Source organism: Pongo pygmaeus, chromosome 5 (genome assembly GCF_028885625.2).
Source record: "Pongo pygmaeus isolate AG05252 chromosome 5, NHGRI_mPonPyg2-v2.0_pri, whole genome shotgun sequence".
In the NCBI taxonomy this organism is placed as follows: domain Eukaryota; kingdom Metazoa; phylum Chordata; class Mammalia; order Primates; family Hominidae; genus Pongo; species Pongo pygmaeus.
This window is the reverse complement of record NC_072378.2, coordinates 89,373,814-89,399,698: the sequence shown is the minus strand read 5'-3', so window position 1 is coordinate 89,399,698 and position 25,885 is coordinate 89,373,814. Positions and strand designations below refer to the sequence as shown.

The window sequence follows — 25,885 nt, the reverse complement described above, 5'->3', positions numbered from 1 at the left end:
CTCACCCACTATTCACATCTTCAATGACTAACAGGCCATTAACTGCACAACTACAGTGTCAAACATTTATTTTACTAGTCTCCTGTAGTGTAACCATTAACTACCTGCATTTTGACTTTTCAAAGAGCTTCATTAGCTGCTGGAATCTTTCTGAGACCTGAAAATTTAAAAATGAGTGTTAATTATAAATACCTCAGTAATCTTTTTTCATCTTTGAAGAATACTTTCATAAGACAGCTAAAGACAGAGAAAGTCACCTTCAATAATAAAGAGATGAAGTAATGTTTAGAAAAATATCTTCATGGCCAGGTGTGGTGGCTCATGCCTGTAATCCCAGCACTTTGGGAGGCGAGGCAGGCAGATTACCTGAGGTCGGGAGTTCAAGACCAGCCTGACCAACACGGAGAAACCCCGTCTCTACTAAAAATACAAAATTAGCCAGGCGTGGTGGTGCATGCCTGTAATCCCAGCTACTCAGGAGGCTGAGGCAGGAGAATCACTTGAACCCAGGAGGCGGAGGTTGCAGTGAGCCGAGATCGCGCCATTGCACTCCAGCCTGGGCAACAAGAGTAAAACTCTGTCTTTAAAAAAAAAAAAAAAGAAAAATATCTTCATACTAAAGGTGATTACTAGTTAACTTTTCAATATTGAACTTTTTTTTTTTTTGAGATGGAGTTTCGCTCTTGTTGCCCAGGCTGTAGTACAATGGCACAATCTCGGCTCACTGCAACCTCTGCCTCCCGGGTTCAAGCGATTCTCCTGCCTCAGCTTCCTGAGTAGCTGGGATTATAGGCATACGCCACCACGCCTGGCTAATTTTTTTGTATTTTTAGTAGAGAACGGGGTTTCTCCATGTTGGTCAGGCTGGTCTCGAACTCCCGACCTCAGGTGATCCGCCTGCCTCAGCCTCCCAAAGTGTTGGGATTACAGGCGTGAGCCACCGCACCCGGCTTTTTTTTTTTTTTTTTAAGAGACAGAGTCTTGCTGTCACCTAGGCTGGAGTGTGCAGTGTCAAGAGCATAGCTTACTGTAACCTGGGCCCAAGGAATCCTCCCAGTCGGCCTTCCAAAGTGCTGGGATTACAAACATTAATATTTCTTAAACAAGCAAACATCAGTTTACAAAACAATCAGGATTGTCTCAGTCATACTCCTTCCACAGTTACCAAGTTTTTAACAGTCCTACACTGAGCCATACTTTTAAAGAGGCTGGCTAATAAATATCTACATATTCTAACACTCAAAAAGTAAATCTAAGCCAGTTCAGGAGTTCAAATCTAGCCTGGGCACCATAATGAGACTCCATCTCTTAAAACATTTTTTTCACACCTGTAATCCCAGCACTTTGGGAGGCCGAGGTAAGCAGATCACATGAGACCCAGAGTTCAAGACCAGCCTGGCCAACATAGCAAAACTCCGCCTCTCCAGTAATCTACTAAAAATACAAAAAATTAGCTGGGTGTGGTGGCACACACCTGTAATCCCAGATACTCGGGTGGTTTAAGCACAAGAATCACTTGAACCCAGGAGGTGGCGGTTGCAGTGAGCCAAGATCATGCCATTGCACTCCAGCAAGGTCAACAAAGCAAGACTCTGTCTCAAAAAAAAAAAAAAAAAGAAAAGACTGAGTGAAACTAACTTTAATTCAAAAAGAAAAAAAATTCAATCTAAACATTTATTTATTTACTTTTGTGTGAAACAGGGTCTCACTCTGTCTCAAGCTGGTGTGCATGTCTCAAGATGGTGTGCAGTGGCATGAACACAGCTCACTGTAGCCTCAACCTCCTGGGCTCAAGTGATCAATTTGCCTCAGCCTCCCGAGTAGCTAGGACTACAGGTGCATGTCACCATGTCCTGCTATTTTTTTTGTTTTTTGTAGAGACATGGTCTCACTATATTGGCCAGGCTGGCCTTGAACTCCTGGGCTCAAGCGATCCTCCCTCCTCAGCCTTCCGAGCTGAGACCACAGGTGCACATGACAGCACCCATTAATTTTTAAAAATTTTTCTGTAGAGGCAGAGGTCTTACCATGTTGCCTGGATGGTCTCAAACTCCTGGCTTCAAGGGATCCTCTCACCTTGGCTGTGCTGGGATTATAGATGTGAGCTACCATACCTAGCCTAAATCTTAAGTATTTAAAGTAGCAACATCTGTGAACCAATAGAGATGTAAAAATTGGGTAGTTACCTGATTTGGATTTTTATCCAACTTGGCGGCTAAATATGCAAATGTTTTAAATGATGGCCCTCTTTTCTGACACTCCAATAAAATTTCCCGGTCATCATTTCTGAGGAGGAAAAAATCGTATTTAGTTTTAGTACACTGTAGTAGAAAGGTAATAAAAATCCCACTGCCTCGAAGTCCACCAACCAGGGAAATTTAAACCCATAGGAAAAAGGAAAAGTGTATATACCAAAATATGGACAATGGGTATCTCTGAGAAATAAGATTTAGATGATTTTGCTCTATGAGTTCATATGTATTCTATAACAAATGTACTGATTTATTTTCTTAATGACAAAATTAAAGTATTTCTTTTTAATTCTACCTTTAATGTATACACTAAAAAACTGAGGCCCCAAAGATGGTCACAGACATAATAAGCAGAAGAACCAGAACTAAAATAGAATCCATATCTTCTAATTCCCAGACCTCTGCTTTTTCTGCATACTCTGACCAAATGGGTATTAATACAATTGCTGAGATTTTATACTGCCATCTGCAAAGTTACCTGAAATGGGGATTTGAGGACTGTGAAATTAACAAAACTGATCACCAGTTTTCACAAAACTCAGCTTCTCTCATTAAGCATTCTAGTCAAGTATATCTACCTCTAGTCCAGTGATTCATAACTGTGGTTACTTTTACATCTGAATGGGGTCTTGATTTTCTTAAACAGTTCATATAAAACTCAAAAGTGTACGGGCACAGCATCTCATGCCTATAATCCAGCACTTCAGGAGGCTGAGGTGGGCAGATCACCTGAGGTCAGGAGTTCGAGACCAGCCTGACCAACATGGAGAAACCCCGTCTCTACTAAAAATACAAAATTAGCTGGGCGTGCCCTTGTAATTCAGCTACTCAGAAGGCTGAGGCAGGAGAATCACTTGAATCCAGGAGGCAGAGGTTGCAGTGAGCCAAGATGGTACCATTGCACTCGAGTCTGGGCAACAAGAGTGAAACTCTGTCTCAAACAAACAAACAAACAAAAACCCTCAAAAGTACAACCAGTTTACAAAACTGCAAACTTCTTTTTTTTTTTTTTTTTTTAAATTTATGAAGTATTTATTGATCGTTCTTGGGTGTTTCTCGGAGAGGGGGATATGGGAGGGTCATAGGATAATAGTGGAGAGAAGGTCAGGAGATAAACACATGAACAAAGGTCTCTGGTTTTCCTAGGCAGAGGTCCCTGCGGCCTTCTGCAGTGCAAAACTGCAAACTTCTAATCTGGAGGAAAAATCAAATTATTAGGTTGCTGCAAAAGTAATTGTGGTTTTGCACCAACCTATACCAACGCTCCCATTTTCTGCTGTTTCATCACTTATCATTCCTTCTAAGATGTGCTTACACCAGTTCCTTCCAAATGAAGTAAGTTTTTAATTTAAAAAGTGAAGTTAAAACACACTTTTTCCCTTCACTTTTTAACTTTTTTTCACTTCACTTTTTTTAACTTCACAATAGAGCTTTTCAAAGTGAAAAGTTATATCCATGGTACTACTGCACACCTCTGGTTAAGAGCCACCGTTCTAGATAGTACAACAGTACAGCAGGACTGTACTTTAGAATGTATCTTCAACTAAATTTGGCCACTTTTGAAGTCATCATTTTCCTTATTTTAGGATGATAAAGCTATGAAGACATGACAGATTAGATATCTTTAGGTTTTCTTTTTTTTTTTTTCCGAGAGGGAGTCTTGCACTGTCACCCAGGCTGGAGGGCAGTGGCGTGATCTCAGCTCACTGCAAGCTCCACCTCCCAGGTTCACGGCCATTCTCCTGCCTCAGCCTTCCGAGTAGCTGGGACTACAGGTGCCTGCCACCATGCCTGGCTAGGTATCTTTAGGTTTTCTGTTTTGTTTTTTTTTTTTTTTTTGAGACAGAGTTTTGCTCTGTCACCCAGGCTGGAGTATAACCTTTGCCTCCCAGGCTCAAGTGATCCTCCTGCCTCAGCCTCCCAAGTAGCTGGGACCACAGGCCTGCACCACCACACCTGGCTAATTTTTTTTTTTTTTTTGAGACAGAGTCCCGCTCTGTTGCCCAGGCTAGAATGCAGTGGCGTGATCTCGGCTCACTGCAAGCTCTGTCCCCCAGGTTCATGCCATTCTCCTGCCTCAGCCTCCCGACTAGCTGGGACTACAGACGCGTGCCACCACGCCTGGCTAAGTTTTTGTATTTTTGGTAGAGACTGGGTTTCACCGTGTTAGCCAGGATGGTCTCGATCTCCTGACCTCGTGATCCGCCCGCCTCGGCCTCCCAAAGTGCTGGGATTACAGGCGTGAGCCACTGCGCCCGGCCCTAATTTTTGTATTTTTTTGTAGAGACAGAATTTCGCCATGTTGCTCAAGCTGGTCCCAAACTCCTGGGCTCAAGTGATCCACCTGCCTCAGAGTCCCAAAGTACTGGGATTACAGGCATGAGCCACTGCGCCCAGCCAGACAGATTTCTGAGCTCGAAATTTCCTGGTGATTTAAATGTCTCACAAGATTCTTACCTTGTCCATAAAATGATAATTTCTCCCTTCTTTTTAATAACATTTTTTGCAGAAAGGCTTGTAGAAGTGGCAAGTGCTGCTGATGAATCCTTAATCCCTGGGGTTGCCTTTAATGATGAGGGATCTTTAGTCACAGGAGGGGCCTTCTTCTTATTGGCTTTCTTTCGGTGAGCTTCAGTATTCTCACAAGAATCTTGGGTAGGTTTCTTTGTCTTTTCCTTATTAGTTAAGTCTGTTTCCTTTCTTTGTTTTTTATGAGGATGATTTAGATCAGAAAAGTTTCTTCTCTTTTTGTGAGCATTATGCAAAGTCCCAGACAACTCCGAGTTATCACAATTTGATCCTGGCTCTGATTTTAATTCATCTTTTTTTACTTCACATGAACTGGGAGATTCTGTGGTCAAGTCGATATAGGTTTCCTCAACGATGCATTTTAAAGGCCTGTTTGCCACTTGTGCCTTTTCTTCCTTACAATTATCTTCATCTACCTGTATCACCCCACATCCCAAGTCTTCCACAGCTAATTCAGGATGATTACCTTCACTTTTAGTCTCACTTGAAGCATCTTGTGTCAAATCAATAAAAGCACCTACAGTATCAGCCTGCAAAGAACTGTCTAATATTTGAGCATTCTGATTTAAATTGCCTCCAGAACACCCCAACTGATCAATATTTAAAACTGTTACTTCTATGAATTCCCCCAAGTTTTTGGTTTCAGTGACTGGATCTTTTGTTAGATCTATGTATGTGTTTGGAAGATGTTCCCCAACAGAGTGTGAGATTTCTTCCATTGAAGGCAATTCTTCAATGCTTTCAGGCACTTTTGTTTCCCATACTTGATGCAATTTGAAACATTCATCAGCCACTTCATCACTATGACCGATCTTATCTGAAGCATCTTTAAGAAATTCATATATATCAGGAACCTGTGTTTGTATCATAGAGCTCTGTTCTTCATGAGTTGACTTGCTGCTATCAACATTTTTGTTGGAATTTTCCAATTCCTCCACAGATTTAAAAACTGTGTTCTGACATGAAATATATTCTTTCTCTGCTTCTTCATCAGCTTCCTTTCCATGTCTGGGCAAAGATGTCAATGATTCATCAGGCATCATACTCTGTTTAAGACCAGAAGAGGTAGATGGTGTTGCACGTCGTATTTTCACAATGAAATGATCATTGGACTTTTCCATTATGACGGCATGCATAGGTAGATTAGGGTGGTACTGAAAGCCTGGAGCAACAGATCGGCTTGTCCAGGAAGAAGAACAACTTGATTTACTGCTTGAATTATCAGACTCCAGAGCTAAATGAATATCTTGCTCAGATGCATCCTCTTCCTCAAGTAAGGCATCTTCACTAAAATGAGCACTAATGACTTCTTCAGGAGTTGAACTGGATGACACATCAGGCTTTAAAAAACTGAGATGACCATCTGACTTCAGAGGCGACGGTACTGTTAAAGAGACTGCTAGATCTTCAAGAAGTATGGAAGAAACGCAGGGCTTGCTCTTTTCTACACTACACACATTATCTTTACTTAAAGGTAGGTTAGTAGACACTTCAAACATACAACTTTCATCCAACACATCAGGATGAACCGGCAATGAAAGCCCTGAAGACAGAGATGGACCTTTTTCAGATGATAATAATGACCAATTATCATCACTAATCATTTTAGGACATGGAGAAGCCACCCCTGAAACTAGCTCTTCTGTTGTACAAGCTGGTATAGACTCGCACTTAAGAGTCTCTAGCAGCTGCTTCTCTGGAGTCTTTAACTCCCACTCACTTTTTTCAGTACAGTTAACACTGCTGTCTAAAAGATCAGAACCTTGCAACAAACTTTTAAATATTTCACCCATTTGTGCATCACTCACTAAATTAAAAGTAAGGCTCGATGCTTGCTGTTCGGTAAGAATCTCGAAACTTCGTTCTGGCTTCAAAGTTGCATGCTGGGATGTCTGTGCATCCTCTATGCTGCTTCCTTCGTTTTTTTCTGACTTTGGGGTGCTTGGACAGTGTAGTTCCAAGGAGCGCTCTTCGGATTGAGAGTTCTTTATATTATCAAAGCAGGTGTTAAAATTTTTTTTAATGTCATGCTTTACAGTGTTAATACTGGAGTTATTTTGGTCTTGATAATTTTCCTCAGATTTTTTACATCCCACTAAAGACTTATAATGAACAGGGTCTTCTGATTTTGATAATTTTTCTTTCAGCAATTCTCTGTTGGAGTTGTCCACACTCCTTTTCTGACTATTTGAATACTGCGCATTCTGTTTACTTGTTTTTTCAAGTTTGCCTTCATCACTATCTCTTCCAAAGCTTTTGGAATCACATACTAAGATTTTCTTAAGCTTTGCAAACAAATAATCAAGTTGGTCATCTACAAACTTCCACAATTTCTTTTTCATATCTGGTAGCTGCTGTTCAAATAAACGATCAACTATGCCATTCTTTTTAACTTGCTTAAGTTTAGACTCTATAACATCACAGAGATTCTTCTGTAAGGTAGTTACCGACTTAGAGATTTTGTGTAAGTTGAGATGTTTAATTAGAGATGTAAAACTCAAAATTGCTGACTCAATAATTCTGTGAAATTGTATTAACGAAAATTTTGCCTTGAATTTCATATAATTTTTTCTTACATGTTTTCTTATCATTCGTAACATGTGCATGATCTCTTGTTCAGAAGAGGGTACAGCAATAATTGGAACTATTTTTTCCAAGCTGGAAGTGCTCATCACTTTATCTTTCTTCTCTGTTTTTGAAGATCTGCTAGATTTATCAGGTCTTTTATTCCATTTGTTATTGGTCTGATGGATTCTTACATGTGTTTTCCTACTGTCTTTATCTAAACACACAGTACTTTTCCCACGTCGTGGGATAGTCTTTGACTTCCGCACATCAGCTGACGCTCTAGGCTTGGAATTTTTTTCAAAACTTTCTTGTGGTTTAGATGTTTCACTATCACTTCTAATTTCTCCTTCTTCTAATTCATCTAATGGTGAATTCTTACATGTGTCTGCTTCTGTACATTTGTCAGATTTGTAAATTGGCTTTTGATTTTCCTTATTGAGATCAGACTGACTCTTAGAGGTAGAATGAGCTGAATTTGGTAAAAACACATCTGTAGAAGAGAAAAATATATTAAACACATTTATAGAAGATAAAAGTATATTAAAGTTTGGTCATTTGACATGTCCATATTAAATATTACATATAACAAAAAATTAAATACTGAGGCAATTCACTGTTTGTTTTTTTTTGTTGTTTTTTGAGACGGAGTCTCACTCTGTCGCCCAGGCTGGAGTTCAGTGGCGCAATCTCAGCTCACTGCAAACTCGCCTCGCAGGTTCACGCCATTCTCCTGTCTCAGCCTCGCGAGTAGCTGGGACTACAGGTGCCTGCCACCATGTCTGGCTAATTTTTTTTGTATTTTTAGTAGAGACGGAGTTTCACCATGTTAGCCAGGATGGTCTTGATCTCCTGACCTCGTGATCCGCCCGCCTGGGCCTCCCAAAGTGCTGGGATTACAGGCGTGAGCCACCGCGCCCGGCCGGCAAGTCACTGTTTTACTAGTTCTTTTTGAAGCAGAATGTTAACGTCTAATATTTGTATCACTGATTTTTTTTTTTGAGAACGAAGTCTTGCTGTGTCGCCCAGGATGGAGTGCAGTGGTGCAGTCTTGGCTCACTGCAACCTCTACCTCCTGGGTTCAAGCCAATTCTCCTGCCTCAGCCTCCTGAGTAGCTGGGACTACAGGCGACTGCCCCCACGCCCAGCTAATTTTTGTATTTTTAGTAGAGACAGGGTTTCACCACGTTGGCCAGGCTGGTCTCAAACTCCTGACCTCATGATCCACCTGCCTCAGCCTCCCAAAGTGCTAGGATTACAGGTGTGAGCCACCATGCCCAGCCTGTATCATTGGTTTTTATTGATCTTAAAAAGTGCTCGGGGCCGGGCGCGGTGACTCACGCCTGTAATCCCAGCACTTTGGGAGACTGAGGAGGGCTGATCATGAGGTCAAGAGATCCAGACCAACCTGACCAACATGGTGAAACCCCATCTCTACTAACACAAAAATTAGCCGGGCATGGTGGCGGGTGCCTGTAATCCCAGCTACTTGGGAGGCTGAGGCAGGAGAATCACTTGGGCCTGGGAGGCGGAGGTTGCAGTGAGCCGAGATCACACCACTGCACTCCAGCCTGGCGACAGAGTGAGACTCTCTCTCAAAAAAAAAAAAAAAGAAACAAAAAACAACTCTGGCTGGGTGCGGTGGCTCACGCCTATAGTCCCAACACTTTGGGAGGCAGAGATGGGCGGATAACAAGGTCAGGAGTTCAAGACCAGCCTGGCCAATATGGTGAAATCCTGTCTCTACTAAAAAAAAATACAAAAATTAGCTGGGAGTGGTGGCACGCACCTGTAGTCCCAGCTACTTGGGAGGCTGAGGCAGGAGAATTGCTTGAACTCAGGAGGCAGAGGTTGCAGTGAGCCAAGATCGTGCACACTGCACTCCAGCCTGGGGGACACAGTGAGACTTCAACTAAAAAAAAACAAAAAACAAAAAAACCCTCCATGTGCACTTCTAGATAACAGGGGCTGAGTAATATGCTACTTTTTATGTTATTAAAAAAGAAAAAGCACCAATTTATCTTATGTATTTTACATTCTCATAAAATGCAAAATTATAGAAGATAATATGAACTATTACCTTTATGGCTGTTATTATACACTGGAACTTGAGGTGGGCTTTCATTTCTAAGAACTTTTGCTACAGGTCTCACTGGACTATTCAGAGGACTGATGGCTTCTGGAATAGGTCTCAGGTGACTAAGGTCAATGCTCAAAACCGAATTATCATCATCATGATATACTGAGTTTGTTTCACCAGTTGCCATTCTGTGGTCCATTAACTCAGTCTGCTGAAGTGAAGAATCTAGAGTCTCTTTAGGTAAGCAAGGCTCCAAATGACACGACTTACTCTCAACCAGTGGTGTAACTATAACAGAAGGCTCAAATTTTGGGTTATTGTCTTCTGAAAGCATTATTGGCAAAATATCAGCTTCCTCAATTGAAGGCTGCAAAATGCTTTCAGTGGTTTCACTTACTGTTGTTGAAAGTGCCACCTTAATTTCCATACCTTCAGAAATACCACAAGAATCTGAATTATCATTTCTTTTGGTATCCAATTCCAAGCCAAAGTTTTCAGACACATCTGTTTGTAATACATCCATTACCACAGGAGCTGCTGCCCTCCCATTATTAATGGTTTGTTTCATTCCTGTTGATGGAAACAAGGATTCTGTCTGTTGTATTTCCACAGGAGATGGGAAGGAAGTCTCTGTACCACAAATGGGCACTTCACAATGCATAGTATTGTCAACAGATCTAACTAACAAACTATTTTCGTCTTCTATGTTGGTTTCTGAGATACCGATCCTGGGTTCAGTCACTGCTAGAAGAGCAACCTTTGGTTCCAATAACGTTGACTTGGTTTCCCCCATGGTATGTTCACTGACAGAGGCTTCCCCCAAGATATGTTCACTGATGAAGGGAACATATGCCACTGTTTTAGCTTGCATTGAAGACTCTGAATCACATATACCACTGGACTTGGGAACATCAGTTATTTTATGCTGATTATCCTGAGAAACAGGTTGCTTTTTAGCAGGAGAAAGAGTTAAGTTCAATTTTTTCATAAAACTCAATTTTAGGTCTTTGTTTTTTGTTTCATTTGGACCACTCTCAGCTTTCATTGCAAGCTCTTTATCATCTGCTCCTTCAGAAACACCATTATCAAGGACTTCTCCCTTATCAGTCTTTGGCTCATTCTGTTTCTTTAACTCAGTAGTGGTTTTCTTAGTTTCCTTATTAGCCTTCTGCAAATGTTCTGTAGGTACTCTTTTTTCATTTCTAATATGCCTATTTTCTTCTTTGCTTTCTTGTTCTCTTTTCCTCTTATCTTCAGTTCTATGTCTTTCTGCTTTTAAAGGTGTATTTTCCCACTGGTGCATAGCATCAACTTCCTTAGAGTCAATGTTTTTGTGAGTTCTACTGTTTGAAAGAGAAGATGGACATCTTCCATCTTGAAAACTATGACTGTTTACACTCCTGTCTCTTTTACAATCTTCCCATCCTCTTCTCTCTTCTAGATGGTATTTACTTGAATTATGAGAAAATGTTATTTCATTCTTGGAATGAGGAAGTGATGCTCGTTCAGATCTTCTCCAGTGATCTTGGTCCTTTACTACTGATTTAGGTTTTTGATCAACTTTTCTTTCTTCTTTGTCTTGTGATTTAACTTCTTTCCTATTTATATTTTGTGATCTTTCACTTTGTCTTTCTAGTTTTTTGTCACTTTGAGAGTCTACTCGACTGTGTGACCTTTCTCCAGGGGTCTCCTTCTCCCAAGAAGAGTTAATGCGTTCACCTTTATAGTCAGAATCTGAGTTACTTTTAAACTTTGAACTTTTGCTTTCAGTCTTTGGTTCACCTTTACCATATTTCTCAGGATGTCCTTGTAGCCTTTGACTAGCCTCCAGTATCCTTGGTTCACCATCACCACAGCCAGTACTTAAGTCTTTTCGTACTCTTTCAGTTCCTCTGTTAAACTGGCTATGTCTAATATCTTTTCTTCCTCTTCTACTATCCTCATTTGAGCTACCCTCACCAACATGATAATGAGAACGCGACCAAACACCATTAGTGCAGTGTTTCTCGACAGATGTAGGTAAATGTGAAGTACTCCTTTTATCAGAATGTGGTTTTCCTTCCTTTTCCAGATTTGGCGGTGAAGCGCTATGATGTACATCTTTAGAAACATCACTTTTAGCTCTGTGATCAGTCTTTGAACAATCATCCAAATGTGGAGATCTAGATTTAAGATCTTTTGTTTTAACTGTATCAAATGTCCTTGCAGTTTTATGATTATTTCGAAAATGCGGAAACTCAGACAATCTATTGTGAAATAAAAAAAAAAAAGTTATATTATATTTAGCAATATTCCAAACTTTATTCACATGAGTAATTCATGATTAAGAAATTACCAGCTTTGGCCGGGCATGGTAGCTCATGCCTGTAATCCCAGCACTTTGGGAGGCCGAGGCAGGTGGATCACTTGAGGTCAGGAGTTTGAGAGCAGCCTGGCCAACATGGTGAAACCCCGTCTCTATCAAAAATACAAAAAAATTAGCCAAGCGTGGTGGCAGGCACCTGTAATCCCAGCTACTTGGGAGCTGAGGCAGGAGAATTGCTTGAACCTGGGAGGTGGAGGTTGCAGTGAGCCGAGACTGTGCCACTGTACTCCAGCCTGGGTGACAGAGCAAGACTCTGTCTCAGCCTCAACCTCCTGGTTGAGAAAGAAATTACCAGCTTTGGCCAGATGTTGTGGCTCATGCCTGTAATACCAGCACTTTAGGAGGACAAGGCGGGAGGATCATTTGTTTGAGCCCAGGAGTTCAAGATCAGCCTGGGCAACATGGTGACATCCTGTCTCCAAAAAAATTTTTTGTTTTAATTAGCCAGGCATAGTGGTACATGCCTGTGGTCCTAGCTACTCGGAAGGCTGAGGTGGGAGGATCACTTAAGACCAGGAGGTTGAGGCTGCAGTGAGCCATGATTGCGCTATTGCACTCCAGCCTGGGTGACAGAACGAAGTGAGACCCTGTCCCTAAAAAAAAGAAGAAAAAGAAATTACCAGCTTCCAACTAAATTAGCCTGTTTTTAAAACATGAAATTCTTTTTCATGTGCTTTGCTCAAATAAGTTTTGAGGACCTGAGGATCTATCCCAATACTTGCCAATGGCTCTTAGACTTACTTCACCACAGTGCATAACTCCCCAGCTAACCACAAGTTCACTTCTTTTAGAACAAGTGACATTATTTTCTTGCCTTATTCCTTCTAGCTCAACTGAAACACAAGGAAAAGTAAAATCTTGCTAAACAACAGACATGATCAAAGTAAAACTCTAAATAATTCTCTATCCTAGTTTTCTGTTTCACATACAATCCCATAGCAAGCCAAAGCACCAAAGGCCATCTTAAGATGTTATATACTACGCAAAAGTAAAAAGGAATAGAGTTGTAATTCTTTCCTAGGAGAATGGTATATATTTACTGTTTAAAACAAACAAAAATCTAAGTCTTAAGGTTTTATATTAGTGTTTAAAAAAACTGGTAGGTTTCCTAGCAATAAAATGTAGATAGCTCAATTTAGCTTTTTTTTTTTTTTTTTGAGACAGGGTCTTCCTCTTTCAACCAGGCTGAGTGCAGCAGCATGACCATGGCTCACTGCAGCCTTGATATCCTAGGCTCAAGCAATCCTCTCACTTCAACCTTCCAAGTAGCTGGGACTACAGGTACAAGCCACCACGCCCAGCCAATTTTTAATTTTTTGTAGAGATGGGATCTCACTATGCTGCGCAGGCTGGTCTCAAACTCCTGGACTCAAGCAATTCTCCTGCCTTCGCCTCCCAAAGTACTGGGGTTACAGGCGTAAGCCACTGTGCCTGGCCTATTTTGGCTTCTGGTAATAACTTCATCTTCCAGAAGTTCCATAATTTCTCTGAAATTTCATATATCTATTTCTAATCAGTAGTAAATGTGTAGAAAAACCCAAAACTTAAAAAACTCAGAAATATAGGGAGATTGTTATAGGAGAGGATTAGAAAAACACACAACCTAAAACAATATGTAAACCTCATATGAACCCTGTTATGGATTGTGTCCCCTCTCCTGACCAAATTCATAATTTGAAGTTCTAACCCATTGTTCTTCAGAATATGACCTTATTTAAAGGGTCTTTACAGAAATAATCAAGTTAAAGTGATGTCCTCAAGGTGGGCCCTAATACAATATTACTGGTGTTCTTATAAAAAGGGGGAAATTTGGACACAGAGATACATTTAGAAAGAGGATATAAAGAGACATAGGAAGTAGACAACCATCTACAAGTACAGAGGCCTGAATCAGATCCTTCCTTCAGAGCCCTCAAAAGAAACTAACTTTGCTGACGCTTTCATTTTGGACTTCTAGCCTCCAGGACTGTGAGACAAATTTTGGTTGTTTAGGCCACCCATTTCTGGTAGTTTTGTTACACTAAGCCTAGGAAACTAATATAGATACTGACTCAACCGACCAACTGTTGGCAGATACCTTTGAGATCACTGGGGAAATGTAAACACGAAAAGCACTAACCATAAAAGGAATACCCTTGAAGCTGGGTGCAGTGGCTCATGCCTGTAATCCCAGCACTTTGGAGGGCCAGGCGGGCAGATCACTTGAGGTCAGGAGTTTGAGACCAGCCTGGCCAAAATGGTGAAACCCCGTCTACTAAAAATACAAAAAAATCTTTTTTTTTTTTTAATAATTTTTTTACAGGTGGTGCATGCCTGTAATCCCAGCTACTTGGGAGGCTGAGGTGGGAGGATCGCTTGAACCCAGCAGGCAAAGGTTGCAATGAGCTGAGATCACACCACTGCACTCCAGCCTGGGCAACAGAGCAAGACTCTGCCAAAAAAAAAAAAAAAAAGTCTGGGCACAGTGGCTCACGCCTGAAATCCCAACACTTTGGGAGGCCAAGGTGGGTGGATCACCTGAGGTCAGGAGTTCAAGACCAGCCTGACCAACATGGTGAAACCCCGTGTCTACTAAAAATACAAAAATATTAGCTGGGTGTAGGCTGGGTGCGGTGGCTCATGCCTGTGATCCCAGCACATTGGGAGGCCGAGGCAGGTGGGTCACCTGAGGTCAGGAGTTCGAGACCAGCCTGACCAACATGGTGAAACCCTGCCTCTACTAAAAATACAAAAATTAGCCAGCGTGGTGGCAGGTGCCTGTAATACCAGCTACTCAGGAGGCTGAGGCAGGAGAATGCTTGAACCTAGGAGGCATAGGTTGGAGTGAGCTGAGATCACGCCACTGCACTCCAGCCTGTGCAACAGAGTGAGACTCCACCTCAAAAAATAAAAAAATTTTTTTTTAATTAGCCGGTGGTGGTGGTGAGTGCCTGTAATCCCAGCTACTCGGGAGGCAGAATTGCTTGAACCTGGGAGGCGAAGGTTGCGGTGAGGCGAGATTGCACCATTTGCACTCCAGTCTGGGCGACAGAGTGAGGCTCTGTCAAAAAAAAAAAAAGGTCAGGCACAGTGGCTCACGCCTGTAATCCCAGCACTTTGGGAGGCTGAGGCAGGCGGATCATGAGGTCAAGAGATCAAGACCATCCTGGCCAACATGGTGAAACCCCATCTCTACTAAAAATACAAAAATTAGCTGGGCATGGTGGTGCGTGTCTGTAGTCCCAGCTACTCAGGAGGCTGAGGCAGGAGAATTGCTTGAACCCAGGAGGGGGAGGTTGCAGTGAGCCAAGATCGTACCACTGCATTCCAGCCTGGCGACAGAGTGAGACTCCATCTTAAAAAAAAAAAAAAAGTGAGTTAGTAGAAAGAAAGAAAATGAAAACAAGTTTACAAGTTTAGACAACTTTTTCAGAGGTTAGGCTATGAAGATAGGAACTTCTCTGGAGCAAAATATTGCCTCCAACCAATAAAAGAGAGAAATTAATGGAGAAAATCCCCTTGAGAAAGAAAAGAATATACAATTAAGAGATAGTATAAGGGCTGTTTATTAATAGGGTATATGAGCACAGATGCCCTCTTGATATTTTAGTAATTTAGTGGGGACCTAGAAGAACCCATGACATATATACCATCATCTCATCAGGGCAAACAGTATTAGAGCAAGAACTCAGTGTTTTAGGAAACTAAATATATTCTGAGAAATATGTGGCAATGTTCTATTTTTATTTGCTTCCTTTTTTTTTTTTGAGATGGAGTCTCGCTGTCACCAAGGATGGAATGCAGTGGTATGATCTCAGCTCACTGAAACCTCTGCGTCCCAGGTTCGAGCGATTCTCCTGCCTCAGCCTCCCAAGTAGGTGGAATTATAGGCACCCACCACCACGCCTGGCTAATATTTTTTTTTTTTGAGATGGAGTTTCACTCTTGTTGCCCAGGCTGGAGTGCAATGGCACAATCTCAGCAACTTCTGCCTCCTGGGTTCAAGAGATTCTCCTGCCTCAGTCTCCCGAGTGGCTGTGATTCTGGGTATGTGCCACCATGTCCAGCTAATTTTGTATTTTTTTTTTTTTTTTTTTAGTAGAGATGGGGTTTCACCATGTTGGTCAGGCTGGTCTCGAACTCCTGACCTCAGGTGATCTGCCCGCCTCGGCCTCCCAAAGTGCTAGGATTACAAGCATGAGCCACCACGCTCAGCCAAATTTTTGTATTTTTAGTAGAGACAGGGTTTCACCCTGTTGGCCAGGCTGGTTTCAAACTCTTGAGCTCAAGTGGTCTGTCCCCTTCAGCCTCCCAAAGTGCTGGGATTACAGGTACGAGCCACTGCGCCTGGCCACAATGTTCTATTAATAATCACATATGGGCCAAGCATGGTGGCTCACCCCTATAATCCCAACACTTCAGGAGGCAGAGGCAGGAGGATCACTTGAGGCCTGGAGTTCAAGACCAGTGTGGGCTACATAGTGAGACCCTGTCTCCACCAAAAATAAAAAATAAAAAAATTAGGCAGACATGGTGTTGTGCACCTGTTGTCTCAGCTACTTGGAAGGCTGAGGAAAGAGGATCCCTTGAGCCCAGGAGGTGGAGGCTGCATTGAGTTATAATTACACCACTGCATTCCAGCCTGGGTGACAAAATGAGACCCTGTCTCTAAAAAAAAATAAAAATAAATAAAATACATTATTTTCATCTTTCCTCTCAAAGTTAAAAATATTCCACATATCAATACCCACGAAATTTATAACAGCTACATCGCTCAGTAATACCTTTGGTGAAGATTACTTATTTCTTCATCCTTGCGGTTTATTTCCACTCTGGCAGTTTTGATAAGTGCTGAAATATTCTTCTTAAGAGACTGGTTTTCGTTTATTAAGCTGAAATTCTAAAACACCACAAACTATATTAATAAAGTACATACCTATAGGGTTACTAATACTACTACATATATTAGCTGATAATTATTGAATGTTAACTACATGCAGGCATCACACATTTATAAGCCCTATGAGGAGTACTACTCATCCCTCTTATACAGGTGGGGAAGCTGAGACTATGAGAAGATAACTGGCACCAGAAATAGTTCCACTTAAAGTGAAACTACTTAAAACAGAGATTGAAATGAAAACCAATGAACAGCAGAAAAAGTAAGTTCTGCCTGGGCCATGATCTTGAAAATTGAAAATAAAAATGATAAGAATTAGGTTATATTTAACAGCTTTGGTTAAACTTGCAAAGATGTATTAGTCCAGCCTGGGCGTGGTGGCTCACGCCTGTAATCCCAGCACTTTGGGAGGCCGAGGCAGGTGGATCACCTAAGGTCAGGAGCTCAAGACCAGCCTGCCCAACATGCTGAAACCCTGTCTCTACTAAAAATACAAAATTAGCCAGGTGTCGTGGCGGGTGCCTGTAATCCCAGCTACTTGGGAGGCTGAGGCAGGAGAACCGCTTGAGCCTGGGAGGCGGAGGTTGCAGTGAGCTGGAGGTTGCAGTGAGCCGAGATCATGCCACTGCACTCCAGCCTGGCAAAGAGCGAGGCTCCATCAAAAAAAAAAAGAGGTATTAGTCCCCAGATAAACAAAGAAAGAATTGAGAGTTCACTGGTTCTTTCAGGGGAAAGAGAAGGAAGAGATACAATTTTACCAAAAAGTAAAAACTAGAACAGGACATGACATTTCTGATTTTTGCAGCACAGTCACAAAATAGGTCATTTTGGCAAAAGCTGTGAAGGCATCATCAGTGTCCCACAAGAGCCATTTTAAACCCATATCTTTGCTCCTCAAAACCATTCTTTTAAACCAGTTGTCATCATTTCCACAAATTTTCTATTAATTAACTATTCATTGGCCTAAGTCTAACAGACCCTTTATAATCAATGTCATTTAACAAATCAAGCCGTTTTCCTTTATCAGTTTCATCAACTCGGGAAATAATGCATATTTGCCACATTTGCTATTTCGTTCAATTTCATCAACTCAGGAAATAATGCATACTTGCCACATTTGCTATTTCATTTAATACTAAAAGAAAGCTTCCTTATAAACTGTCAACACTTTAACATTTTAATTTCTATTTATAACAACTTTTTTTGTTTTATTTTTTTTAAGTGACAGGGCAGGGTCTTGCTCTGTCACCCAGGCTGGAGTGCAGTGGTACAATCACAGCTCACTGTAACTTCAAACTCCTGAGTTCAAGAGTCCTCCCTCCTCAGCCTCCTAAGTAGCTAGGACTACAGGGGGCCATACACAGCTAATTGTTTTATTTTTTTCTAGAGATGAGGTTTCGTTACCTTGCTAAGGCTGGGCTCAAACTCCTGGCCTCAAGCAATCCTCTCACCTCTGCCTCTCAAAGTGCTGAAATTACTGGTGTGAGTCACTGTGCCTGGTAATTTGTTTTTTATGTTTTCATTTATACCCTACCTGTGTCTGTATTTCTTTAAACTTTTTCATCAGCTCTTTCATTTGTAGTTGACATTTTCCATATTCTACTTGCAACTATAAAATATAAAAGGATTAAGTATCATTCAAAATTATTTTCTTAGCTTAACTGGCATTTCGAAATATTTTAAAATTTGCAAATCAATTCACTAAGAAGGCAGATGAGGTCTACTTTTACCAGAAAGATAACCAGTTTTAAAGTTAAGCCTACAAATAATCTATTTTGTTTAGTTTCACATTCAACATCCAAACCTTAAAATTCAAATATAGTAGAAAGAAATAGAAGTCTGAGGACATTTTATGCAACATATAATTTAACTTTGTACATATCATGAAAGAAAAAATGTTATAACGTTGTTTGCCTGTTGAGGTTTTATATTCAGATGCTTAAATTGGGTCAAACAAAATTATAACTAAATTTAGTAAGTATTCAGAAAACATTCCTTTAAAAAACAGGTCTGAAGACAAAAACTGACTTAAATATTTGTTAGTCTAAGAGCTAAGTTCCTAAACAAAATATCTGTTCAAAACTAAGCAGCTGACTGCTCTTCAGGAGCTACAAAACAGTAAATAACTGTCCTTAATAACTGTGGAAACCCATACATCATTATATGTTGCCTCCTTTGCAGTTCCCTCTTCAGTCAGGATCTCTTCATATAAGTCCAAACAATTTCTTGATGGTACACAGGATTTGGAAGCACTGTCTAAAAACAAACAAACAAACAAAAAAACCTTCCATAAAAATACTTGTTACACTTTTTTATTTTGTTTTTTTGAGTCTCGCTCTGTCACCCATGCCATTTGTACCATGGCAGTGGTACAAATCTTGGCTCACTGTAGCCTCACCCTCCCAGGTTCAAGCCATTCTTATGCCTCAGCCTCCCGAGTAGCTGGGATCACAGGTGCACACCACCACGCCCCACTAATTTTTGTATTTTTAGTAGAGATGGTGAGATGGTGTTTCACCATGTTGGCCAGGCTGGTCTCGAACTCCTGACCTCAAGAAATCCACCCGCCTTGGCCTCACAAAGTGAAAATATTTGTCACACCTTTTTTTTTAGGAGTCTCCCTCTGTCGCCCAGGCTGGAGCACAGTGGCGCTATCTTGGCTCACCGCAACCTCCGCCTTCTGGGTTCCAGCAATTCTTCTGCCTCAGCCTCCCTGAGTAGCGGGACTATAGGCACGTGCCACCATGCCCAGTTAATTTTTTTTGTATTTGTAGTAGAGAGGAGGTTTCACTATGTTGGCTAGGCTGGTCTCCAACTCCTGACCTCAGGGCATCCGCCCGCCTCGGCCTTGCAAAGTGCTGGGATTACAGGCGTGAGCCACCGCGCCCAGCCTTGTTACACTTTTTGATATTTTGTCTGCTTCAAAGATTATACATTTCTCCATCTCCTATACTTCATCCTACATTTCACTTATCCTACATTCCAAATTTATACTGATTTTACAGATGGACTACCAATTTACCTAAAATGGTTGTGTCAACCAAATTAGGTATGAAGATCATAACTGTTCAGAACTCTAAGAAATCTGATTATGGAAAAGATTTCTAATTTGAATAGGTCATTAGATTCTCAGCATATCACTCTTACTGACACGTTTAAAAATATTTACAGTAACTTACACTTTTCAAATGTTCTAATATCATATAACCTTCAAGAGTATGAGTGCGGCCAGGCATGGTGACTTAGGCCTGTAATCCCAGCACTTTGGGAGGCCGAGGTGGGCGGATCACGAGGTCAGGAGATTGAGACCATCCAGGCTAACATGGTGAAACCTTGTCTCTACTAAAAATACAAAAAATTAGCCGGGTATAGTGGCACGTGCCTGTAGTCCCAGCTACTTGGGAGGCTGACGCAGGAGAACCACTTGAACCCAGGAGGCGGAGGTTGCAGTGAGCCAAGATCAAGCCACTGTATTTCAGCCTGGGTGACAGAGTGAGACTCCGTCTCAAAAAAAAAAAAAAAAAAAAGAGTATGAATGAGTAGTAACAGACACCAGCACTAGTTGCACTTCAATAGTAGAAAATGTTTTTGCACAAGGCTCAATTAAATCTGAGACCAAGATGAATAAAAAACCTGTGTGCTAATTTGTTTTTCTGATCAAGCTTTGGTTAAGATTGGGTTCTGGAAGTTACCGTGGGGCAAAAGAAAGAAAAGAATTACCTTGGTGTAATTACAAAGAATGAGCAAATTGTTTAGGAGCTATGATATACCAGGATTTAGTAACCACAAACAATGAACCGACCAAGAAAATGAAACTATTTTTATAGAATTCACATACCAGAAACAGCACTGTCCAAGCCAGCGTATATGTCCAATGAGCCTTCATCATTGTTCTTAAGAGGAGAAGCTGCAAGAAAGGCAAAGATTAGTTAAAAATGACTTTAGGCACTGAGATTTTTCCATTCCTACACTGAAGGACCAGGAAAAGAGATTTAACAGTTTTGCTTTAAATAAGAGATAAGCCAGGCACGGTGGCTCACGCCTGTAAACTCAGCACTTCGGGAGGCTGACGCAGGTGGATCGCTTAAGCTCAGGAGTTCAAGACTAGCCTGGGCAATGGGGCAAAACCTCATCTCTACTAAGAATACAAAAAAAGGCTGGGCGTGGTCACTCCCGCCTGTAATCCCAGCACTTTGGGAGGCCGAGGTAGGCAGATCACTTTTGAACCCAGGAGTTGGAGACCAGCCTGGACAACATGGTGAAACTCTGTCTCTACTAAAAATACAAAAATTAGCCAGGAGTGGTGGTGCATGCCTGTAATCCCAGCTACTAGGGAGACTGAGGCACGACAATTGCTTGAACCCGGGAGGTGGAGGTTGCAGTGAGCCAAGATTGTGCCCCTGCACTCTAGCCTGGATTTCAGAGTGAGACCATGTCTCAAATTAAAGAGAGAGACAGAGAGGGAGAGAGAGAGAGACAGACAGACATTGTCTCTACACACAGTTATAAACAGGAAGATTTTGGCACACAGATTTATTTATTGACTACCTCAGATACAGACTTTAAAAATTCAGTTTCAAAAATATACTAGGAGGCCAGGTGCAGTGGCTCACACCTGTAATCCCCCCACTTTAGGAGGCTGAGGAGAGAGGATTGCTTAAGCTCAGGAGATCAAGACCAGCCTGGACAACATAGCATATCAAAAATAAAAATTAGCCAGGTATGGTGGCACATGGGAGGCTAAGGTGGACTGCTTGAGCCCAGAAGGTCAAGGCTGCAGCGAGCCATGATTATGCCACTGCACTCCAGCCTGGGTGACAGTGCAAGATCCTGTCTCATATATATATATTCTACTGAAAGAGTTCCAATTCCAGTTATAGCAGAGTAGTTTCTACGAAACCAATCCTCCTGCAGGTAACTACTGTAGACACTAAATAAAATATTTGAAGCTATCTAAAGAGCTAGAGAACAACCTAAAGCAGGCAAAAACTAAAAGGGTAATGACAACTGAAAGAAAATAGCACCTCCCAAGTTCCCTGTCCCCTTTTATTACTGCTTTTTGTATAAAGACAGGCCCTCGTTGTAGCTACACTGGGCAGTGACAACTCAAGATAGAAACCTCCAGTCCTAGTAGCTTGAAGAACCGGAGAAAAGAATTTGTCATGATAACAGTGACTAGTACGTGAAAGGGGAATTACAGAAATCCACAAAGAGCATTACCTAAATTCTGCCCAAATCTCTGGGTGACCCTCAAAAAAGGGTAGAACTCCAAAAAGCCAGCTAAATCTAAAACAGAGATTTCAGTTGCTATTACAGAAGAGACCGAATTGTAAGTTCAGCTAAGTTAAATATCTGCTAAAATTAAAAACAACTCTTCAGAGGAATGTTAACAGCATCCAGTGTCTAACATTTCATTTACAATGTTGACTATTCAATCCAAAATTACTACATGGTGGCCAGGTGCAGTGACTCACACCTGTAATCCCAGCACTTTGGGAGGCCAAGGCCAGAGGACTGCTTGAGCCCATGAGTTCGAGACCAGCCTAGGTAACATGGTGAGACTCTGTCTCTACAAAAAAAAGAAAATTAGCTGAGCATGGTGGCAGATGCCTGCAGTCCCGGTTACTCAGGAGACTGAGGCAGGAGGATGACTTGAATCCAGGAGGTCGAGGCTGAAGTGAGCCATGTTCATGCCACTACACTCCAGCCTGGCTGACAGAGGAAGAACTTGTCTCCAAAAAAAGCCACACAGACAAACACAAACTTACTACATAGAAAATCTCAGAACACAATGAAAAAGAACCAAATGAAAAACCTACAACTGAAGATTACGATATCTAATATAAAAAATTACTGGATGTGCTTGACAGCAGAACCACCGAACTTGAAGACAGATCAACAGAAATTACCCAATCTGTAGATGAGAGAGGACTTTCTTAAAAAAGAACAGTCTTAGTGGCCTACATGATAATATCAAAAGTCCTCACATAATGTATATCTGGAGTCCAGAAGCAAATAGAGAACGGGGGGAAACTGCTACTAGAGGGATACCAAAGAATGCTAGGACTGGAGATGGTAAATAAATGAGTAATCATAAAAGATTAATTTTTCTTCTTAATTTAAGATCCATAGAACTGTTACAGTAAACACTATAGCATTTTTTTTTTTTTTTTTTGGTTTTTGTGAGACAGAGTCTCGCTCTGTCACCCAGGAGGGAGTACCATGGTGCGATCTCGGCTCACTGCAACCTCTGCCTTCTGCCTCCCGGGTCCAAGCAATTCTCCTGCCTCAGCCTCCCGAGCAGCTGGGACTACAGGTGCATGCCGCCACGCCCGGCTAATTTTTTGTATTTTGGTAGAGACGGGGTTTCACCGTGTTATACAGGTTGGTCTCGAACTCCTGTGCTCAGGCAATCCGCCTGCCTCGGTCTCCCAAAGTGCTGGGATTACAGGCATGAGAAACCACGCCCGGCCCAGTAAACACTATAGCATTTTATTGTGGGGTTCATAACATGAAAGGCAAGGGAGCAGATAGATGCAACTATACATGCAAGATATTGTAAAAAGGTACAATACTAGTAAACAGACTACAAAATGTTAAAGATGTATACACTTCCTCGAACAAGTACTAAAAATAATACAAACAGGTACAGTGAAAAAGCTCATACATAAATGAAATGCATTTCAAAAATATACTCAAACATTACTAGCAGTTAGCACTAGTGCTAAAGGGAGAAAAAAAAATTTAAAAATTTAAAATAAGTAAATAAATATATACTCAAATAATATTTGAAAGAAAATCAGAAAAAAATAACTGATGAGACAAATTAAAGTCAAATATTAAAATGACCTAAATCCAACTACAATAATAAAGAACATTATTCACTGGAATAAAAATAGCAAATCAAATACAAAAGTATTTTATCAGTGTTAAATCTAATGAAACTGAAATCACACTGTGGTTATATAAGAGAACCAACTTTTCCTTATGAAATACATACTGAAATACTTAGGGGTAAGGGGCCATAATGTATACAACTTACTCTCAAATGGGTCAGGGAAAAAAATGGGTGTGCATCTAGACATATGTATGTGTGTGTGCGTGTGTGTGTTTACAAAGAGAGAGTCTAGGCTGGACGCAGTGGTTCACGCCTGTAATCCCAACACTCTGGGAGGCCGAGACAGGCGGATCACCTGAGGTCAGGAGTTTGAGAACAGCCTGGCCAACATAGTGAAGCCCCATCTCTAGTAAAAATACAAAACTTAGCCGGGCATAGTGGCGCACACCTGTAATCCCAGCTACTCTGGAGGCTGAGGTAGGAGAATCACTTGAACTCGGGAGGCAGAGGTTGCAGTAAGCTGAGTTAGCACCGCTGCACTCCAGCCTGGGTGACAGAGTGAGACTCTGTCTCAAAAAAAAAAAGGCAAGACACAAAGTAGAAAGTACACTGTAGCTGTGACTATTTTTAAAATGTACATGCTTCTCCTACTGCTTCACTTGATTAGCCTAAAAAAAATACATATGGGCCGGGCGTGGTGGCTTACGCCTGTAATCCCAGCACTTTGGGAGGCTGAGGAGGGCAGATCACGAGGTCAGGAGATCGAGACCATCCTGGCTAACACAGTAAAACCCTGTCTCTACTAAAAATACAAAAAATTAGTCGGGCATGGTGGCGGGCGCCTGTAATCCCACTTACTCGGGAGGCTAAGGCAGGAGAATGGCGTGAACCCGGAAGGCACAGCTTGCAGTGGGCCGAGATTGCGCCACTGCACTCCAGCCTGGGCGGCAGAGCAAGACTCCATCTCAAAACAAAAAAAACAACAACAACAAAAAAAAACAAACCTGGCCGGGCGCGGTGGTTCACGCCTGTAATCCCAGCACTTTGGGAGACCGAGACGGGCGGATCACCTGAGATCAGGAATTCGAGACCAGCCTGGCCAATATGGTGAAACCCCGTCTCCACTAAAAATACGAAAAAATTAGCCGGGCATGGTGGTGCGCTCCTGTAATCCCAGCTACTCAGGAGGCTGACAGTAGAATTGCTTGAACCTGGGAGGCAGAGGTTGCAGTGAGCCTAGATCATGCCATTGCACTCCGGCCTGGGCAACAAGAGCAAAACTCCGTCTCAAAAAAAAAAAAAAATGTCTATGTATGTGTATAGACAGCAACTTGACAGTGATACATAGAAATAAAAACAGCTGCATCTAGAAAATCAGATTAAATTGTAGTTTTGTCCTTCAAATTTTAATCGCTGCAGACGTGATAAAATTTAATCATTTGTGAATCTAGGTGACAAATAATGCTGTTCATTATATTATAGTTCCAACTTTTCAGTTTGTTGGCTTAAATTTTTTTTTTCTTTGAGACAGAATTTTGTTCTTCTCTCAGGCTGGACTGCAATGGCACTATCTCGGCTCGCTGCAACCTCCACCTCCCAGTTCAAGCGATTCTCCTGCCTCAGGTTCTCGAGTAGCTGGGATTACAGGCGTGCATCACCATGCCCCACTAATTTTTGTATTTTTAATAGAGACGGAGTTTCACCATGTTGGTCAGGCTGGTCTTGAACTCCTGACCTCAGGTGATCCACCTGTCTCAGCCTCTCAAAGTGCTAGAATTACAGGCGTGAGCCATCGCACCCGGCCTGGCTTAAAATTTTTCAAAGGAAAAAACATCAAAGAGAATTACATAACAGAATAACAACTTGAAACTACATCAGCAAAAATAAACACCAAATAACACCACCCAGAATGGTTATAATGGCCATAGTTGGTGTGAACTCTTCCTTATCTATGAATATGGATTGTTTAAAACATTATTTTAAACAAAAACGGAATTCTACTGAACATGTTTTATAACTGCCCTTCTTACTCTTCATGGCATAGGAATCATTATTCTGGTCAATAAACATATGCCCATATCTCAACAAATTCAATGAGGTCACAGCATGATTACCATTAAAAGAAAGAGACAATAATGTTATGTCAGTGTTTGGAAGTTTACCTTCTGCATATTATTTAAAATATTTCTATTTTGGGCCGGGCACGGTGGCTCACACCTGTAGTTCAGCACTTTGGGAGGCCGAGGTGGGTGGATCACCTGAGGTCAGGAGCTCGAGATGAACCTGGCCAACATGGTGAAACCTCGTCTCTACTAAAAATACAAAAATTAGCCAGACATGGTGGCAGGCACCTGCAATCTCAGCTACTCAGGAGACT

At 41.6% G+C, this 25,885-nt stretch overlaps 1 protein-coding gene across 12 annotated transcripts in view; it reads right to left on the bottom strand.

Moving 5' to 3' along the window:
• CASP8AP2 (caspase 8 associated protein 2) overlaps nucleotides 1–25,885 on the bottom strand; it is a 46,859-nt gene that overhangs the window by 2,936 nt on the left and 18,038 nt on the right. For 8 of the 12 annotated variants that reach the window (XM_054491123.2, XM_054491124.2, XM_054491126.2 and 5 more), the window contains 8 exons: nucleotides 20,509–20,577; nucleotides 18,826–18,926; nucleotides 18,205–18,279; nucleotides 16,555–16,670; nucleotides 9,427–11,672; nucleotides 4,710–7,839; nucleotides 2,187–2,286; nucleotides 105–157 (listed from right to left, as the gene is read on the bottom strand). In XM_054491123.2, coding sequence (XP_054347098.2) covers nucleotides 105–157; nucleotides 2,187–2,286; nucleotides 4,710–7,839; nucleotides 9,427–11,672; nucleotides 16,555–16,670; nucleotides 18,205–18,279; nucleotides 18,826–18,926; nucleotides 20,509–20,577 — 5,890 coding nt within the window. Of the gene's footprint in view, nucleotides 1–104; nucleotides 158–984; nucleotides 2,287–4,709; nucleotides 7,840–9,426; nucleotides 11,673–16,554; nucleotides 16,671–18,204; nucleotides 18,280–18,825; nucleotides 18,927–20,508; nucleotides 20,578–25,885 lie in introns of those variants that run through there. The other 4 variants (XM_063666428.1, XM_063666429.1, XM_054491127.2 and 1 more) reach the window with 3 other exon arrangements.